The following is a 17576-nucleotide window of genomic DNA, read 5'->3' as shown; positions in this document are numbered from 1 at the left end:
TGTAAAATAAGAGTTTGCCAATTCATATTTTTGGTGAACGTAGTGTCACTGTCAGCATCCATATCCACAAGTCTTCTAGTAACGTTTCTCTTTGTTCTTTCCTTACAGTTGGACAGCGTCACCTCCCTGATCCAAGCAGCCAAGAATTTAATGAATGCTGTAGTGCAAACAGTGAAAATGTCATACATCGCCTCCACCAAGATCATCCGCATCCAGAGTTCTGCAGGGCCCCGGCACCCAGTTGTCATGTGGAGAATGAAGGCTCCGGCTAAAAAGCCCTTGATTAAAAGAGAGAAGCCAGAAGAAACATGGGCAGTTGTCAGAAGAGGCTCCGCCAAGAAAAAAATCCACCCAGTTCAAGTCATGAGTGAATTCAGAGGGAGACAAGTCTACTGAATACCGTCATCCACTCTAGTGCCCATTTCTACACCCCAGGCTAACCACACCGCTTTATTTCATGGTTCATTGGTTCTTTAATTTCACCAAGTTTAAGAGTTAAACTCCCAAATAACATAAAACATTGGGGTTAAACCAGTGTGTAAGATGTGTGTTTGGGATCCTGCCATTGTTGACTCTATATAGCCAGTACAACCTAGTTACCTGACTGGGAGTACCTAGGGAATAAAACTCGTGGGCGTCCTTTACTATTACCTCTCACAGGGAAGAGCTTACGTTCATTACAAAATGAACGCAAGATAAAGTGACTTCTGATTACCCAGAAATGTCTGCACCCAGGAGGAAGACCCTGTTATAACCTTTGCCCTCACATTTCACTAGACACAAAAGAGTTTATCAACTATTTTCCCAAGTAGTATCCATACTTTCTTTAGCCCACCCAACCTGGTACCTAACCTGCCATAAATGTGTCAGTCTTGCTATGGGAAATTTTCGGTTTCTAGATATCACTACCCATCATGAAAAGGTTAGGTGCCTGTAACCAAATGAGTGTGGCCAAGTTTCTTACTAGAATTTAAAAGTCAGACACGTTTTCAATAAGTGTTTTGATGACCCTCTATAGGCTGCCATCTTGGACTATGATGCATGTATCTTTTATTTTTATGGCATTCAGAAGTTCCTCACTCTTAGTATCAGATCCATCAGAGCACACATGTAGCACTATCACCCACTGGAGAAAGAGAAATGGATTTTTGCTTATTGATTCGGGTGGGAGGGTGGTACTGTGTTCAAACAACAACATTGCACCACAGTCTAGTCAAGCACATTCTAATCCTGAGCTACACACTCAGTCCTCCTGTTAGACAAATGAGACATTGAATTATAGCAAAGAGTTAAGTCTACAATCCTGGACAAACAAGGAATGCTTCAGGATTCTAAATATTCTCTTTGTATCCAATTGAAACTGTAATTAGACACCAGTGTGCAAAGTATTTTAGCACTGAGTAGAATCCACCACCTAGCAACTCAAGCTGAGTTCTATGTCAGTGACTTTGGCATCTTAATAACCACCTTTAAATGAATAACATTGGGTTATTCCGCATGTCTATGAGTTTATGATGGAATCCTTAATAGTCTGACAGTGTGGTTCATAATGGCTGTAACCCCTTCTTTTTCTTTACTTCCTCTTTCCCCCTCTCTTTCTTCACAGGATACTCTATATAAGATGTATTGGAAGACAAAGTTTCAGTTGACAATGTTACAAAGGATCATTTTTCCATTGAGTTCACTTTACTGCATCAGAATTCTGGTGCAATTGAAGCTCTTCACTGCACAACCCTGCTCTTAAAGAGTTTTTGACACCTGATTGATCTAATAAGATTTCCATATAGAACACAAGTTGATGTAAGGAGGGTTACTTGTGCATGAGACAAGTAGAAGAGTAAATGTTTGGGGATGCATTGCATATGCCCTTGAACAAAACAAAATCAGAAAAGCAGAAAAAAAAAGTCGGGCAAAGCTATGAGGTCAATGTTCACCCTCCTTTAATAAATTAAATTATTTCATTCTTCCAAAGTGCTGGTTGGTTGCTTGGGATCTGAAGGTAAACTTCTTAGGAACCGGGGGAAGTCCATTCGTTTCTCCCCTCATCTTGCCCATAATATTTATTCTGGACAAAGTGTCCTTTCCTGATGAGAAGCAGTAAAGGAGATTAGGTCCTCGAGGCAGTGCTGGCTTTCAGTGCTTCCTGTACTATTGAGACAAATAGAGAACCACTATCACTGGAATGCTACGACGGTGTTCTGTACTCAATGAAGAATGATTTTAGCAAGAATTCTTTTGGGTAAAATGCAGATTATAGTTTGGGGAGCAATGAACTATCTGAAAAATACACGAGCAAAACCTACTGCATCACTAGCTTTACATTCTAGGCCCTCGCCTTCTATAGACGAGGACTGTAAACCTTCTTTGCAAAATGCACTGTTCCTGTGGCCCCCACACCACTCTCCTTATATTAAATTTAGCTTGAATTATTGGAAAAAATAGCAGAAATCATTTTAAATAATACAAACACCAGATAACTTTACCCAGAAATGAAATATAATCAATGCCTTGCTTTGGTACAGAATCCTAGGTGAGCTCAAAATAGACAGCTATAATTAAACAAAACAATAAATTTTCGAAGTGGTGAATACTGAGGGTGTAGGTTTTGTGGCAATCAAAGGTGTGATAAAAATAAGAGGCATAAAACCCAGAAGGACATCTGTCTACCTGCGATGCACCTGCTGCAGTGGCTGCATATAGTTGGATTCAAACACTAGGAGATGCAAACATCATCAGAACAAAGAATGAATGGAAGGGGGCGGGCAAATGCAAACAGTACAGAGCCCAACTACATAATTCGGACCAATGAGTCTTTTTTCATATACATATTTTTATATAGCATGGAGGTTTATTACTTTTGAATTTACAGTATTTTTCATTCCTATTAGATTTTTCCCCTGATTTTAATCCAGCCATATTACCTGTGATATATTTTACTACAATTTTTCTTCACTAATTTGCTTATTCACTATGCAGCTTGATTATATCCCCCTCCCTCCTCTCGTCCACCCTTCTACTCCCTCCCCCACTGCTCCTTCCTTTCTTTGAGATTCGAGACCCTCTTATGGGTGCCTACACACCCTGATGTATCAAGTCACATCAGGACTAAGTCCATCCTCTCCCACTGAGGCCAGACAATGTAGCCTAGCTATGGGAAAGAGATCGAAAGTCCCACAGCAGAATCAGAGATAGCCCCAGGTCCAATTGTTAGGGTATTCACATGATGAATGAGCTGCACATCTGCTACATATGCATAAGGGGCCGAGGTTCAGTCCATGCTCAGTCGATGGCTCAGTCTGTGAGCCACTATGGGCCAGGGTTACTTGACTCTGTTGGTTTTCTCATGTCCCTGACCTCTCTGACTCCTTCATATCATCCCTCACTCTTCCACAAGACTCCCCGAGAGCTCTGCATATTGTTTGGCTGTGGGTCTCTTTATCTGTTTCTATCTACTACTAAGGAAGCCTCTCAGGAGACAGTTATGCTAGGGTCCTGTCTGCAAGTATAGCAGAATAACATTATTAGTGTCAGGGGTTAGGTCTCAATTTGGGCCAGTCATTGGTTAGCCTTTCCCTCAGTCTCCATCCTTATCCCTCCTTTTCTTGCAGACGGAACATATTTAGGGTCAAAGACTTTATGGGTACTTTGGTGTCCCCCTGTGTCTTTCCTATAGGGGAATGATGGGAAATTTTTAGTGGGAGTAATAACTTGACGACAGTATATACATTTTGAAACCATATAACATGCTAGCGAGAAATCATCTGTCCCTTTCCTTGAATTAATTTCATTCCATTTACACAGAAAACTGCACTTGAAAAGAAGTTTGTACTACTGCAAGGGTAAATCCATCTCTGCCTGTATCATCACCAAGTGTGATGTCAGATTCAAAGTAGTAGAGATTCAGAATAACTCAAACTAATTCATGATGCCAAACAAATACAAAGACTAGAAACTATAAATTCCTTTTATTAACTAAATTAAATTATTAGGTTCTAATATTTCTTTTTATTAAGGTTTCTGGACTGTTTTTTAATGAGTTAGGAAAATAGGAAGGCATCGAATTTCAAGCTATATAGGCAGTCAGTCTTTTCTGTTTCTCTTCTGATTTGAGCACAGCCTCTGAATGTGCTAGAGGATATGTCATCCTCCTAATATGTACACATGTCATCTGAGATTACAAAATGTCTCAATATAACTATAACACACATGCTTCTCATGAAGTCTCTTCCTCCCACAGGGTAAGAAACCTGGGCAGAACACAGAGGCCTATTCTTGTAACCCAGCACTTCTGACTAATTTCAAAGACCAATTTTCAACACTTTATAATGGAGGAACTAAAAATGTGAATATGTAATTAAGTTCCCACTGGGGCCTTCAAGGCTCTTAACAATAACACTCCCCAGATTCAGTAGCAGGTTGCTGAAAAAACTAAGTTATGACAAGGGAAATGCTGGTACCGAGTTCCTAAGCCTTCACTTTTGGGGACTGGAGAGATGGCTCAGGCAGTACTTGCTTACTCTGCCAACATGGAACCCCAACTACCGATTACCTCCAGCCTCATAAATAGCCAGATAATGGGGTTGGTGCCCTATATTTCCAGTGGGGCTCTTTGGCCAGTCAGTTAAGTCAGATGCAAGCACATCAATGGGAGAGTGAACCTGCATCAAAAGGAAGTGGAAAGTGATTGAAGATGATGACCAATGTTGACTTCTGAACTCCACATCCATTCACACATATTAATGTACAACAGCGTGCGCGCACACACACACACACACACACACACACACACACACACCTACACACACACACACACCCCACTTCTGGGTGGTCTTGTCTTATCTTTACCCTGCATTCAGTACCCTGCTAACTGCCTACAATGTTCTCTTAGATGACAAAACCAACCTGTCACATCTCAGCAAACTCTACAGTTAACCCCTTTGTTGAAATTCCAAGCTCTAGCAATGTCTTCAACCTCTCTTCCTTGTAGGTTACTCTATATGGAAATAGACCAACATATCCTTTAGGACTTTAATGTTAGAGTTTAATTTCCACCAGAATTATTTCTTTGTACCTTCCCAAACATTCTTATCCTCTTTGGTGTCTCATTTTGATGCTAGAGATTATAGTTCCCATGGATACAGACTTCTGTACTGTGAGAGAAATGAGATCTGAGAATTTTCCTGGTGAAATAGACCATCCTTTTTCAGTATTGTAAGAAACAATTCTCTGGGTGGACAAAATGGGTTCTGGCACCTGAATTTGAATGACACCCCATGTTTTAATCAGTCTGTCCTTGGTTAACACAGCCTACATAGGATACTGTCAGTGATCAAATAGCCATTTTTGTTGTAAAGTCAGAAATTGTTCAGTGATTAGGATGTTCAAAGGAACCCAGTTAAAAAGATTGTAGCTCACATATGATTTCAATATTTTTAAATAAAATTAGGAAGCTGGCCACATCATCGGTTGTATTTATGCGTATTACACACACCAGGAGACAACATTTATGCAGAGAAAAGCTCCATTTTGTCTTTTATGGCTCTTTTCACGTAGTTATTGTTAGGTCGCAGACTCTGGGACAAATGGCTGAGTTGCCTATTCAAGATATCAAAGCAGACCTGGCTGCCAGATTCTCCCAGCATCCCTCAGTCCCTACCTGTTATTGGGCATGGCTGACTTACTCCTTGTCCTCTACACCAAACTCTCCAGTCTGTCCCCCAGCTGTTCTTCCCTATATAATCCAATGTTTTGGTTACCTTATTTTCTTTTGTACCTCCTGGCTGCTGTCCCTGGATCCTTTCTCCTCTCCCCCCCCCTTCTCTGCTCTCTCCTCACATGGTTTAGGGTCATGTCCACTCTGGATTGTCCCAAATATCTAGGCCTCTGACCATGCTTTTCTTTTATCTGCAATATATCTTTTTCTCTACCATATCCAGAGCCAGTCATGTCCTTTGTTTTCTTTTCTTTTTCTATAGATTTTTAAAATTTATTCAGTTATAGAATACTTAGGATTATGATTAGGTGTTACCACAAAAGAACAAGAGGCAGAGTGACACACTATGTATATGCAAAGCAGTCTGAGATTTCATTGGATCCTTTGATTCAAACTAGGGAAGAGACCATGGATACTACAAAGTGGCAGTATATTTAACAGAATATGTCCTAAAGTCAAGCTTATAGACATACCCAGATGTTCAAAAGATAGAGAACTAGTATGAAAAGTTTAAGTACCTCTACCCCTTTTAAACAATCTACAAAAAAAGAGCCTCCTTTTTTCTTAAAGGAAACATGAAATAGTTTAAAACATGAATCATTGTATAGATGAACACATCCCAATTAAGTACAAATAATCTATCCTTGAAAATCCAAAAGAAGATAACACTAATAGAGAAGCTGCCCCCAAAGCTACCCAGCTAAATGAGGCTCACACTGCAGGCTGTAGGTGGTCTGTGGGTCTGCTAATCTGAGGAGATGGACTGCTCATGCTGTATTATGGTACCCCTAATGAGAAATTGTTCCCACCAGGAGCAAAACATCAGGAGGAAAAAGAAGTATGGACAAACTATTTCTAAGAAAACATGAATAAGGAAATGTCAGAGAGACAGGAAGGAATGTGAATGTTATTTGTAGAAATATATAACTTATAGATTGTGTGTGATGGAGATGGGGAAAGATTTGGATTCTATGAAGATTAAGTGCACTCATTCTGAGGAAGGTTTAAAGATTTTTAAGGATAGGATTGGGCATTTGTCTTGGTGCCTTGTTAGTTCGGTAAGGTCATGTCAGGCAAAAAGAATGATCTAGAAAGATCTTGATGATGATTTAGTAATGTTTCATGCAGTGTTTCAAAAAACATAGTTTCAGCCATTCCCCATGCTGATTCTGGAGGCATGAGTCTATTCCCAGTGCAAAGCCCAACAGCATCACCATGCAGGCATCTAACAACTGTCCCCTAATGAAGTAGTTGTGATACTCCAAACACCGTTCTAGGTTCTCAGTTCTATATTCTTGGGTCTTACATGATAACTATTGCTTGGGTCATTCTCTCTCTCTCTCTCTCTCTCTCTCTCTCTCTCTCTCTCTCTTTCTCTGCTTTATAATTAATGTATTGACTTATTCACTTTATATCCTGATAGTAGCACCCCTTTCTCCCATTCTTCCCCTTAGACAGCCCTTTTAGTACCCATCATCCTTCTCTGAAAAGTGGGAGAATCCCCTTGGTTACCAACCTATCCTGGAAAATGAAGACACTGCTGGACTAGGCACGTCTTTTCCCACTGAGGTTAGATTGGGTCATACTCTTAGTAGTCATGTAGGAAATGCATCATTAACTTCATATCATGGGCAAGAGAAATGAAGGATTATAAAATAATCTGATCTGAGATTTTTGTTTGTTTGTTTTATTACATCTTAATTTCTAAACTGTCGGCCATCACACCAGCCACACTGGAAAATTATTCTAAATTGTTCACTTGCTAATAACAAGATACACTTTTCAAATCATGGCTGTTTACTGTGAATGAAGGGGGAGGGGAAGAAAAGCTCTAAAATTGTTAATGCATAGCGTACATCATGCAAGGAAGATAAGAATCATAAACATGTGAAGCTATGTAGAGTGACCTATAGGAGCTGAATATAGAACCTGTTAACATATAGAGAGATAATATATCATTTGTTTAATACTTGCACACAGTTATTATGATTGTAGAAAGAAACCTTCTACAGAACCAAATGGCTGTATCGGCCCCTGTTCAATGTTACTGGAAAACAGTTTGGAGCAGTATTTCTTTATCCTTTTGCTGCTGAGAAACATAATTAAACATGATTTTCATGAGGGTTAGTCAAATGTTAACCAAGCAGGGTGGTTTTCCTGATCTATACCAAACACACTGCCTTCTTTGTGTTCCTTTCATGTGTTCCTATCTTTGGTATGTGTAGTGCACGTGCCCAATTACAGGTAAACTGAATCCTTTGACTTCCAAAGATGCTCTCTGGAATCAGTTGAAGACCCCTCTCTTGCCTGTGTTTTAGGACAAGTTTCCACATCTTGGGACCTGAGGAATTAAGTGAGTTTCTGATCCTTCTCATGATGAAGCCTCACAAGTTTCCTCAGACTACCAATATGGTTTTGGGAGTTTTTAATCTTGTTTCTTTGATTTCTGTGATAATCCCTCTTCTCAACTGCAGGTGCAGGGATTCCCACAAGGAAAGAACTGTCCTTTAAGCAAGCACACATCTCTAAAAATCACATCTAATTACCTCCTAGAACAAGCAAACACCACTTAAAGGATGTTAGCAGAATGGTTCTCAAGCTTCCATATCAATTTGTACTTTTTCTAATCCTGATGGTTTCTACCCTGGGCATGTTTCAGAGGGATGCTTTTGTTTAGTCCTGGGTATTTGCTCGTAAAGTTCTGTTGCCTCTCTTTAAATACTTTAAATCCTCATTTCAATAGTTATACCCCTAGCACAGAAACTTATGGAAAGTTTGTTTCCTACTGGGACAGCTACGGATTTCACAGTACAAGGCAAACCCTTGGTGTCTAACATCAACACGGTATCTTTGCAACTGACCTGACTCTCTCTGTACTATCCCCTCAGAGGACAGCTTATTTGAGCAAGTTTCCTTGACCTTGAGCTGCCTAGATCTGACACAGCATCGAAGACCTACAACTAAGATGTTAGTGCATTTTCCCAGTTAAACAGAATTTTCCTCCTCCCCTAGACTGTATATATACGAAGGTAACTTTAAAGTAGACTGTCGAGAAAGTATTCCATTGCTAGAAAAATCTTCTGTCATGAGTGATTTCTATTCTCCCATGTTGGTAAACATGTACTCAGGAGGAATAACTGAGGACATTTCAGCCTCTGTCTTATGGGGGTGAGATGTGCTGTTGGTGTTGTTAAAGCTGCTTTTTATATGATGTCGTTTTTCCAGAGAACATTTTCTAAACAGAAGCATCATCCATCTTCTTGAACTTCAACTAACAAGCCCACCCAAAAGAATTTGATGGATGCTTTCCCCTACTTGGAGCCTAAGAGTGGAGAGAATGAAAACAAAATTTTCTTTGAAAAAAATTGAGGGATTAAAGGCTAACTAAAAATTTGAATGAAAAGTATTCAGGATCTCTTTAGCTTTTGTGCTAATTATGATTTTATTTTTTTGTATATTTGGCCACAAAATACGTACTTGCTTTATGGACTTTCACAAGCAATGTCTTGATAGCTTAAGCTAAGCAACCTATGTGCAAAAACTATGCACATTGTGACTTAGGACAAGGCAGTCTCAGGCTAACCTAGGTGAAAGAAAACCAGTCTGCAATAGTCAAGCTCCCTGTGCTCGCCAGGTGCCATGTAGAGTGTTTTAAACCCTCTTGCTTGCATCTCCCTCTTGTTGTGCAGAGACAGAATAGAGGTGAACTGCTTATGACAGTAGCAGACAATTCCAGGCAACTTTGTGCTTTGGCTACAGATAAAGTCTGGCAAAAAGTGCTGTGGACCTCTGTGATCTATCAATAACGTGTGTGAATGTCATTCTCCCCAAACAATAAATTACTACTCTGGATTTAGAAACTGATCTATAATAACTAGGACATTGACACAGAAGCCCACATACTCCATGTTTGAAGTTCTGTGTGCTACATGTGCATGTGCGTGTGCGTGTGTGTGTGTGTGTGTGTGTGTGTGTGTGTGTGTTTAATTCAATTAATTGATTTATTGTTATCCTTGTGCTCTGGGTTGCACTATTAATACATGTAAGTCTGGGTTTGGTTTGAAATTATATGATGTGACTTACATATTTACTTTATTTCTAATTTTAACACCCGTTATTTTGTAGTTCATTAAAAAATTGCTTAACTGATATTTGAAACATGCACATTAAAGAAATAAACCTGAAAGTATTGATTATCCATTTTGTCATCCTGCTCAGCGGTGGGTGTGTTGGTTGGGCCAAACTCTGTGTTTCTAATTGTTGAGATTCTTCTCACTTTCTTATCACACTCCTGGTGGTAAAATATTTTTAGACGCTGTTTCATATCCCCAAGGAGGTCTGTCTGTTAGAACTCCATTTTTAGTTTAGATAATGACTTGTGGTCTAATTTACCCAACAGGTTTGGGCATCAGGCATGATGTCATTGCATATCTACACAATTCAAAAGTTACCTACAGCTTATGGATTTATGAAAATGAGTAATGGCCCTTCTGAGAAAGAAATCCACACTCATGAGCATTTGTGAAAGCTACTGGCTGTGCTGATGGTCTTTCATGTGAATCTAAATGTGTTTGGAACATCTTCCAGAGGATCTGTACCTCAGGGTGATGATAATCCTCTCTCAGTATTAGTTTGGCATCACTCTGGCTAAGATACCTGACAGAATCAACCTGAAAGGCAATAATTGTTTTGGTATATGGCTTCAAAGAAGTTACAATCAAACAAAGCAGGGTATGTGAGGCAGAGTGATTACCTCCATGGTAACTGGAAGATGCAGTTGTTGGACTGCATATGGGGGACACAGAGCCAGCTGGGGGAGAGGAGGGGTATAACTTTCAATGACTTGTTCCTTGTAACATACCTCCACTAGGTAGGTGCCCTCTTTAAAAGTCTTCAGCCTCCCCAAAACAGTGCCACTCGCTGGAGAGTACACATTTCAAACATGAATCTATGGGAGTTGTTTTAGATCCAAACCATATTACAAGTAGTTCCCCTGGGAGCAGCATGTGGATCCTTTCCCAGGCATCCCGTGCAGATATAATCTCCCCCCTTCAGAGCCCTCACTGCTTGTGAGAGTTTAGTGCTCAGCCTTGATCTGCTCAAGCTCTGTCTTCCAGTATGCTCTGTAAGTATAAAATCTTTATTGCTTGATTCCCATGAAAACCGTGTTTGCCTTTGCTCAGTTCTGCCAGATATCTTGTTGTTAAAGAAATGTCAGAATGGGATTGCCTTTTTCTGTCCTTCTCTCCTGAGCCCCAGGAGGCCACATGTGCCATGGCAGCAGCTTTCTCTGGAAGATCAGTTCCCGGGGCTTGCTCTGGGGGTGGACGTGGAACTAAAAGCTCTCTTGGCAAGAAGAATCTGTTCCTGCCTGGAGGCTGATCCAAATCCTGACATCTCCTGGGCAGCACCATTAAGCACTGAATCCAAGACCAGTATCTATCTCCAAGATGTCGATTCCTGTAACTGCAGGTCCAGCATTCTGGTAGCTTGTGTGGGAAAAGCTGCTGTCCTGTGTTATCAAATAACCCTGACTTTGCAATCTGCTCAAATTCTCTGAGTTTGGAAAAGAGCGTTCTTTGTTTGTTAGATTGTTTGTTTTTTGTTTTCCTGCAAGGACTGGGAAGAGTGGTGTTGGGAGACCAATAGCAGTGTCAAACCTCAGGGAACAGGAAAGGGGTTTGGGGTGGGGGTTGGGCTTACCTAACCTTTGTCATGAAGAAACCCAAAAGCAGGAGACATAGCTTAGAGACAGATTGCTGTCTTCTCTTCCTCCTTATGTTCAACCACAAATTTTATTGATGCTGACAATACACCAGGTATGCAGAGGAAGCCTACTTGGTCCCCTTTCTAATGTCTGGGTAATAAAATTTTTTCAATGGATAAAGGATCATTCTGTCTAGACCCAAGGACACAAAAATAAACTGAATACAGACTTTCAATCAATAGCCCATCTTCTGCAGGCATTCAGCACTGAGGTGGGCAAAGAACTGACAGCATTTATGACTGCTTCCTCCATCCCCTTATTCTGCAACACAGAAGCTTCTGGAATACCAACTGGAGATCTATAAATAAGTAGCAAAATTTCTCTGTCCCTTCAGTACTTATGACATTCCCACACACTGGGCTAATGCATTATGTGGCTGTCACTCTGAAGCCTATTGCTCTGAGGGTGAAGGCTGCAGGATTTTAATGTGATGCCAGGTGACAGCACCACCAAAATATTTATCATAAGCATAGGACACTCTAAAATCCTCAATGCAGTTATTATCACACATGGCCATAATTCCCCTAATGGCCACTATAACGAACTGCACAAAATAAAGTCTTTCCTTGGTAGTTTAATAAAGAAAAAATTATAGATGGTTATGTATTCGTACAGGCTTTGATGCTCTGGATTCCAGACCATACTGAAACATGGAAATTAGAATACTGACAGCTTTGGCAACACGCAATTTCACTGAGACTGTACATAGTTTGAAAAAATAGTTGCAAAAGTTCCTGTCTTTCTAGTTACTCTTCAAGACGAACTATACTGATATGGATTGAAGGAGGTTGCTGCTGAGGAAAACTCACAAGTATTCTACCTTCATTAGCTTACTCAGCTCTCTCTCTCTCTCTCTCTCTCTCTCTCTCTCCCCTTTTAAATTTGGTTTCGTGTTTTATTAAACTGGGTGAGGTAGGGCTATTTCCATGCAAGTGCGTAATGTGCTACCATTCTCTGTCTTTGTTCCTCGCAGCTCAACTTATTGCCTTGGAGAGGTTAAATTCTAATTTCATATCATCTGAATCTAGATGATCTTGTAGATCTCTATAAGATCTAAAACCCACAAATCAGAAAAAAATGTAGTATTTGCATATATAGTTCATATATTACATTGAACCTAATAAATATATAATATACTTGTGTGTGTATATTTCACATGACCTTTATCCATTCTTTGGATACCTAGGTTGCTGCTATACCTTAGTTTCTGTGAGTAGTACTAGAAGACAAACTGGGTTTCATTTATTACTCTGACAGGTTAACCTATAAATGTTTAGTCCGATATCAGGAGTTTGTGAATCTGAATCCTGTAGAAGATCTACTCTTAGTTTTCCGAGGATTCTCTATACTGTTTTCCATAGTGACTGGGCGTGTAGTCGATCTGTTTCTCGAAGGACTCCTCTATGTAAATCTTATGGGTGATAGAAAGAATCATGGACTGCTGGAGAAGCAGAACTTTATGACTGAAGTTATTGTAGCTCATAGGTATGGAGTTTAGCTAGCCTAGCATGGCCAGAGATCATGGTTTAGTCCTCATCATCAAAAAGCCATAAGAAATAAGGAAATAGAGAAGGAAGGAAGGGAGGAAGGAAGGAAGGAGGGAGGGAGGGAGGGAGGGAGGGAGGGAGGGAGGGAGGGAGGGAAGGAGAGAAGGAAGGAAGGTAGAGGGAAAGGCAAAAGAAAGATTGGGCTCAGTGGGCAGATTTTAGTTTTTGGTCACTGATTTCAGACTCTCCACTCACTCAAATACACTACTCAGCAGATAGGAATTGTTTTTCTTTATTTCAAAATTTGCTTTCTCCAAATTCTCATACTAAATAGTTTTTTTAAAAAAACAAAAAACCACCAACAACACAAAAAACAAAGGTCTGAACATTTTCAGGTTTATTTGACTGAAATTCACAGCTAGAACTACTATAAAACCTAGTGACCCTCAAGGGACTAACCTAAATTTGAGACTGGGTCTACTAGAATCCTAGAGAAAGATATATTAGAGAATGTGCAGTCTACTTGAACTCATAGCACAGCTTTGTGTGTTATGCTAAGTTAGTTTTACTACACTAGATCCTTTCTTATTTCCTTGTACACAGATCAAGTCCAAGTGGATCAAGGACCTCCACACTGACACACTAAACCTAATCGAAGAGAAAGTGGGAAAGAGCCTCAAAGGCATCTGCACACGGGAAATTGTCCTGAACAGAACACCAATGGTTCAGGTTCTAGATCAAATATAGAAAAATGGGATTTCATAAAATGGAAGTTTCTATAAGGCAAAGACACTGTAAACAGGACAAAACAACAACAGACAGATTGGGTAACCCCACATCACACAGACGGCTAATATCTGAAATATGTAAAGAATTCAAGAAGCTAATCTCCAAATAACCAAATAACCCAATTAAAAAATGGGGCCCAGAACTAAACAAAGAATCAACTGAGGAATTTCAAATGGCCAAGAAGTACCTAAAGAAATGTTCCTTACTCATTAGGGAAATGCAAATTGAAACAATCCTGAGATTCTCCCTCACACCAGTCAGAGTGGCTAAGATCACTCAGATGACAGCAGATGCTGGCGAGGATGTGGAGAAAGAGGAACACTTCTCCATTGTCGGTTGGATTGCAAGCTGGTACAACCACTCTGGAAATAAGTCTCATTGTTCTTCAGAAGATTGGACATGGTACTAACTAGTACCCAGCTATTCCACCCTTATGCATATACCCAAAAGATGCTCCAACATATAACAAGGACACATACTCCACTATGTTCATAGCAGCCTTATTTATAATAGCCAGAAGATGGAAAGAACCCAGATGCCCTTCAACAGAGGAATGGATACAGAAAATGTGGTATAGTTACATGATGGAGTATTACTTAGCTATTAAAAATAATGACGTCATGAAACTTTTAGGCAAATGGATGGAACTAGAAAGTATTACCCTTGATCCTATGGAGGCTTGATGACCCAGGGTAGAGGAATGCTAGGGTGGAGGGGGCAGGAGTGGGTGGGTGGGTGACCTTCCTCATGGAAGCAGAGGGGGACAGGAGGTTTGTGGAGGAGAAACCAGGAAGGGCTTAACATTTGAAATGTAAATAAATAAAATCACCAATAAAAGAAATTGTCACATGGACTGTATCATGCTTCCCTGTGCATTGATATGTCCCTCCCATCTTACCTCTCAAGATTTACTGACATGACTGTCATCTAATTTGGGGACTTCCAAGGCAGCTCAGAAGTGTGATTCTCACTGCATGGTAAGATGGAATCAAGGTCCACACCAATATTATGACTTCTGCAGAGGCACAAGGAATCTACCAAAGAGGGCCCATTTCATTTTTCTCCTGAAATGCATCAGTTAAAGTAAATGATTACTATATCTTGACTTGGGGAAATTTATTTTTATATCTTTTTAGTACAAATAACTATGCTAGATACTACAAAGGAATTGACCTCACACACTCTCCAATCTTCAAAGGAGAAGTCATCACTATTCCCATTCCATAGTTGAGAAAACTCAACCTCAAAGTACAGATACATTACTTAATAATACTGATTTTAAAAAACAGACAGTCCCAGTTTTAAATAAAGTTACAAAGTGCAAACTCTTCAAATGACCCCTCGTAGCCTAGATAATTGTCACCCAGTACTTCTCTGGGTTATATTAACTCAGCATCAATGCTAGCTGTTCAAGTAACTCATTGACTAACGGCAAATCTACTGATATACAAGATCCCATCTCCTTCATTTGCAAAATAGAGATACCTACTGCACAGAGTTATAAAAAAAATTGTCTTTATAATATAAATGTAAAGTATATAATTATAAATACACAGACTTACTTTTAATGTGTTTCCTATAACAAGCATGTAATTGAAAGCACTTGATATATTATATTAATGTATATTACATAGTATAATATGCAGTGTGTGAGCATGCTGTATGCTGTCTCTTTCTTCTCTGCTTTGCCTCTTCATGCTTGTATAGATCAGCAGTTCTGTAACATAGAACAAGGCTTCCATAACTATTGTATTCCACATTTTTTTGTCCATAGCCTACTATTTATAATGGTTATCTCCTGGTAAATTTATCATATGTTGCAAATAACAAAGGTTGAAATGTATATACCCAACACACAGGAGACCATGCAGCACAATTTCCTGAAGAATATTGATTATTTACCATGAAGACTACCTGGGAACCATGGCTGACTCCCATTGTCCAGCTTCACAGGAGAATATCACAGTCTGTAGTTTAACCTCTTGGGAACAAATCAAAATTCAGAATGTGAAACACAATGTGAGCTGAATGGCTATTGTCATATAATGTGATAAGTCAGGAGACTGCATACCAGTGGGATATGGGGCTCAGCTGGACTAGGGAGTGAAAACACTTTTGAAAAAATTGCCAAGTTGTAGCTATTACTCAAAAGGGAATACATGAAATTATTATTTTTATGTCATTAAACAGTTGATATTGTTTTCTTTGTATCTATATAAAAATACAGTATCAGATAGTGTCATTGTTGACAGCACAATCCCTACTTACGGTCTCCTTAAAGCATTTGTCTCTCACACTAAGCCCTGTGCTACTTACGACTGATAAACTCACAAAATCCCATAAAGCAGCTCACCTTACCAATATCAGAAGTGAGAAAATACAATCTGTGGAAGGAGCAAACTGTATGCCATACTATGACTGATAATGTTATAAGCAAAAATTTCCCATCAACTTGAATATGTGTGTGTATGTGTGTATACACGTATGAATGTGTATACACATTTGTTACATAAGCACACAGAAACCAACGTGTATGCTCTTTTAATAGGTATTTAATATGAGTCCAGTCTCTGTTTCCTGTGCTTCATGAGCATCATCTGTGGTGTTGGGTGAGACACGTAACAATGACATATAATTTAGTCATTATCTTATGTGTGGTTGTTTATATTTGTCTATATTTTCTAGGACTAGATAGATATTTTTCCTATTTCTTCTACTTCACAATACCTGGACATCTTACTTAGTCACCGAGTATTAATTGAATAACTGAGTAAGCAGGCCAAACTAAGCACTAAAGTCGCTGCAGGGCTTTTACATAAGTGACATGTTTAGGAAATTAGTACAATTGAGAATGAAATGGCCAATTCAGAAGACCTGTGGCCTCCCTGTAAATCAAGATGTCTGAAAGGGCACTGAGTCACAGTTTTCCCTCAGGTCATTTAATATTAGATCCTAAGATATCTTCTGTGCTATGAGGTCACATGAGAAGAGTGATGGGCACAGAAGCCATGGAGGCACATCTGTTCACTAGGACACCCTCAAAACCTGCCTTACATTCTGTGATAGAAACACTGAGGGTTTCTATGAAATAGAGTATGGTCATTACTTGGCAAATAATGAAGTGTTTTTCCCCAAATCACTTTGTTTTATTTTCCCACACTTGAAGTGAAAAGTTTGGTTTCTTCGAAAAACAGAAATATTGTGGGGCTGTGTTTTCATTTGAATCCCAGGTATGGATATGGGACAACTGTAGATTATCCACAGCAGCTAACTATGATTTGCCTCCTGCTCTAGCAGGGCTATGGTTTTGCCAGTTGCAGATAGTTTCTGACATTGTGGGAACTTTCAGAGGGCCACAAAATGTTGTGGGGGCTGTTGGTTCGGTGCTCTCAGTTGTGACTTGTTAAATTGTCAAGCACAAAAAAGAATGAAAAGTCAGAAATTAGATAGACTGATGGTGAATATCAAACTTGTCCCAAGAAACTCCACATTTCTAATCACCCGGAAGTAGTATAATGATGGGTGACCCCTTTATTCTTTTTTCTTTCCTATTCAATATTAGGGGATTGAAAGGCTGCAAAAGAGGCGAAGAAAAGTAGAAGAAAGAAGAACCCACAAAGTAGTCAAAGCCAGGCAACACACGCTAAATCCACTATTTTTAACTTACTACATAAATTGCTGATACAGGCATCGCAGCAGTACTTCCGTATATGTACAGAGTATGACATACGTTATCCACCTACATCCTCTACCCTTGTCTTGCCTCGACCCATTCTACCATCATTCTTAATCTTTAGATATTTAGTGATCGTTACCCTAG

At 39.6% G+C, this 17576-nt stretch overlaps 1 protein-coding gene across 3 annotated transcripts in view; it reads left to right on the top strand.

The window, feature by feature from the left end:
* Ctnna3 (catenin alpha 3) overlaps nucleotides 1–9897 on the top strand; it is a 1520222-nt gene extending 1510325 nt beyond the window's left edge. For 2 of the 3 annotated variants that reach the window (XM_087597777.1, XM_087597778.1), the window contains one exon: nucleotides 109–5459. In XM_087597777.1, coding sequence (XP_087453903.1) covers nucleotides 109–396 — 288 coding nt within the window. In that variant the 3' untranslated portion in view covers nucleotides 397–5459. 3 annotated transcript variants of the gene reach the window in all.
* Nucleotides 9898–17576: the final 7679 nt, after the last annotated feature.

The sequence above is a fragment of the Rattus norvegicus genome, chromosome 20, assembly GCF_021556685.1.
Source record: "Rattus norvegicus strain SHRSP/BbbUtx chromosome 20, alternate assembly SHRSP_T2T, whole genome shotgun sequence".
Lineage (NCBI taxonomy): Eukaryota > Metazoa > Chordata > Mammalia > Rodentia > Muridae > Rattus > Rattus norvegicus.
Note: the sequence above shows the minus strand (reverse complement) of the source record. Positions and strands in the feature narration are given on the sequence as shown.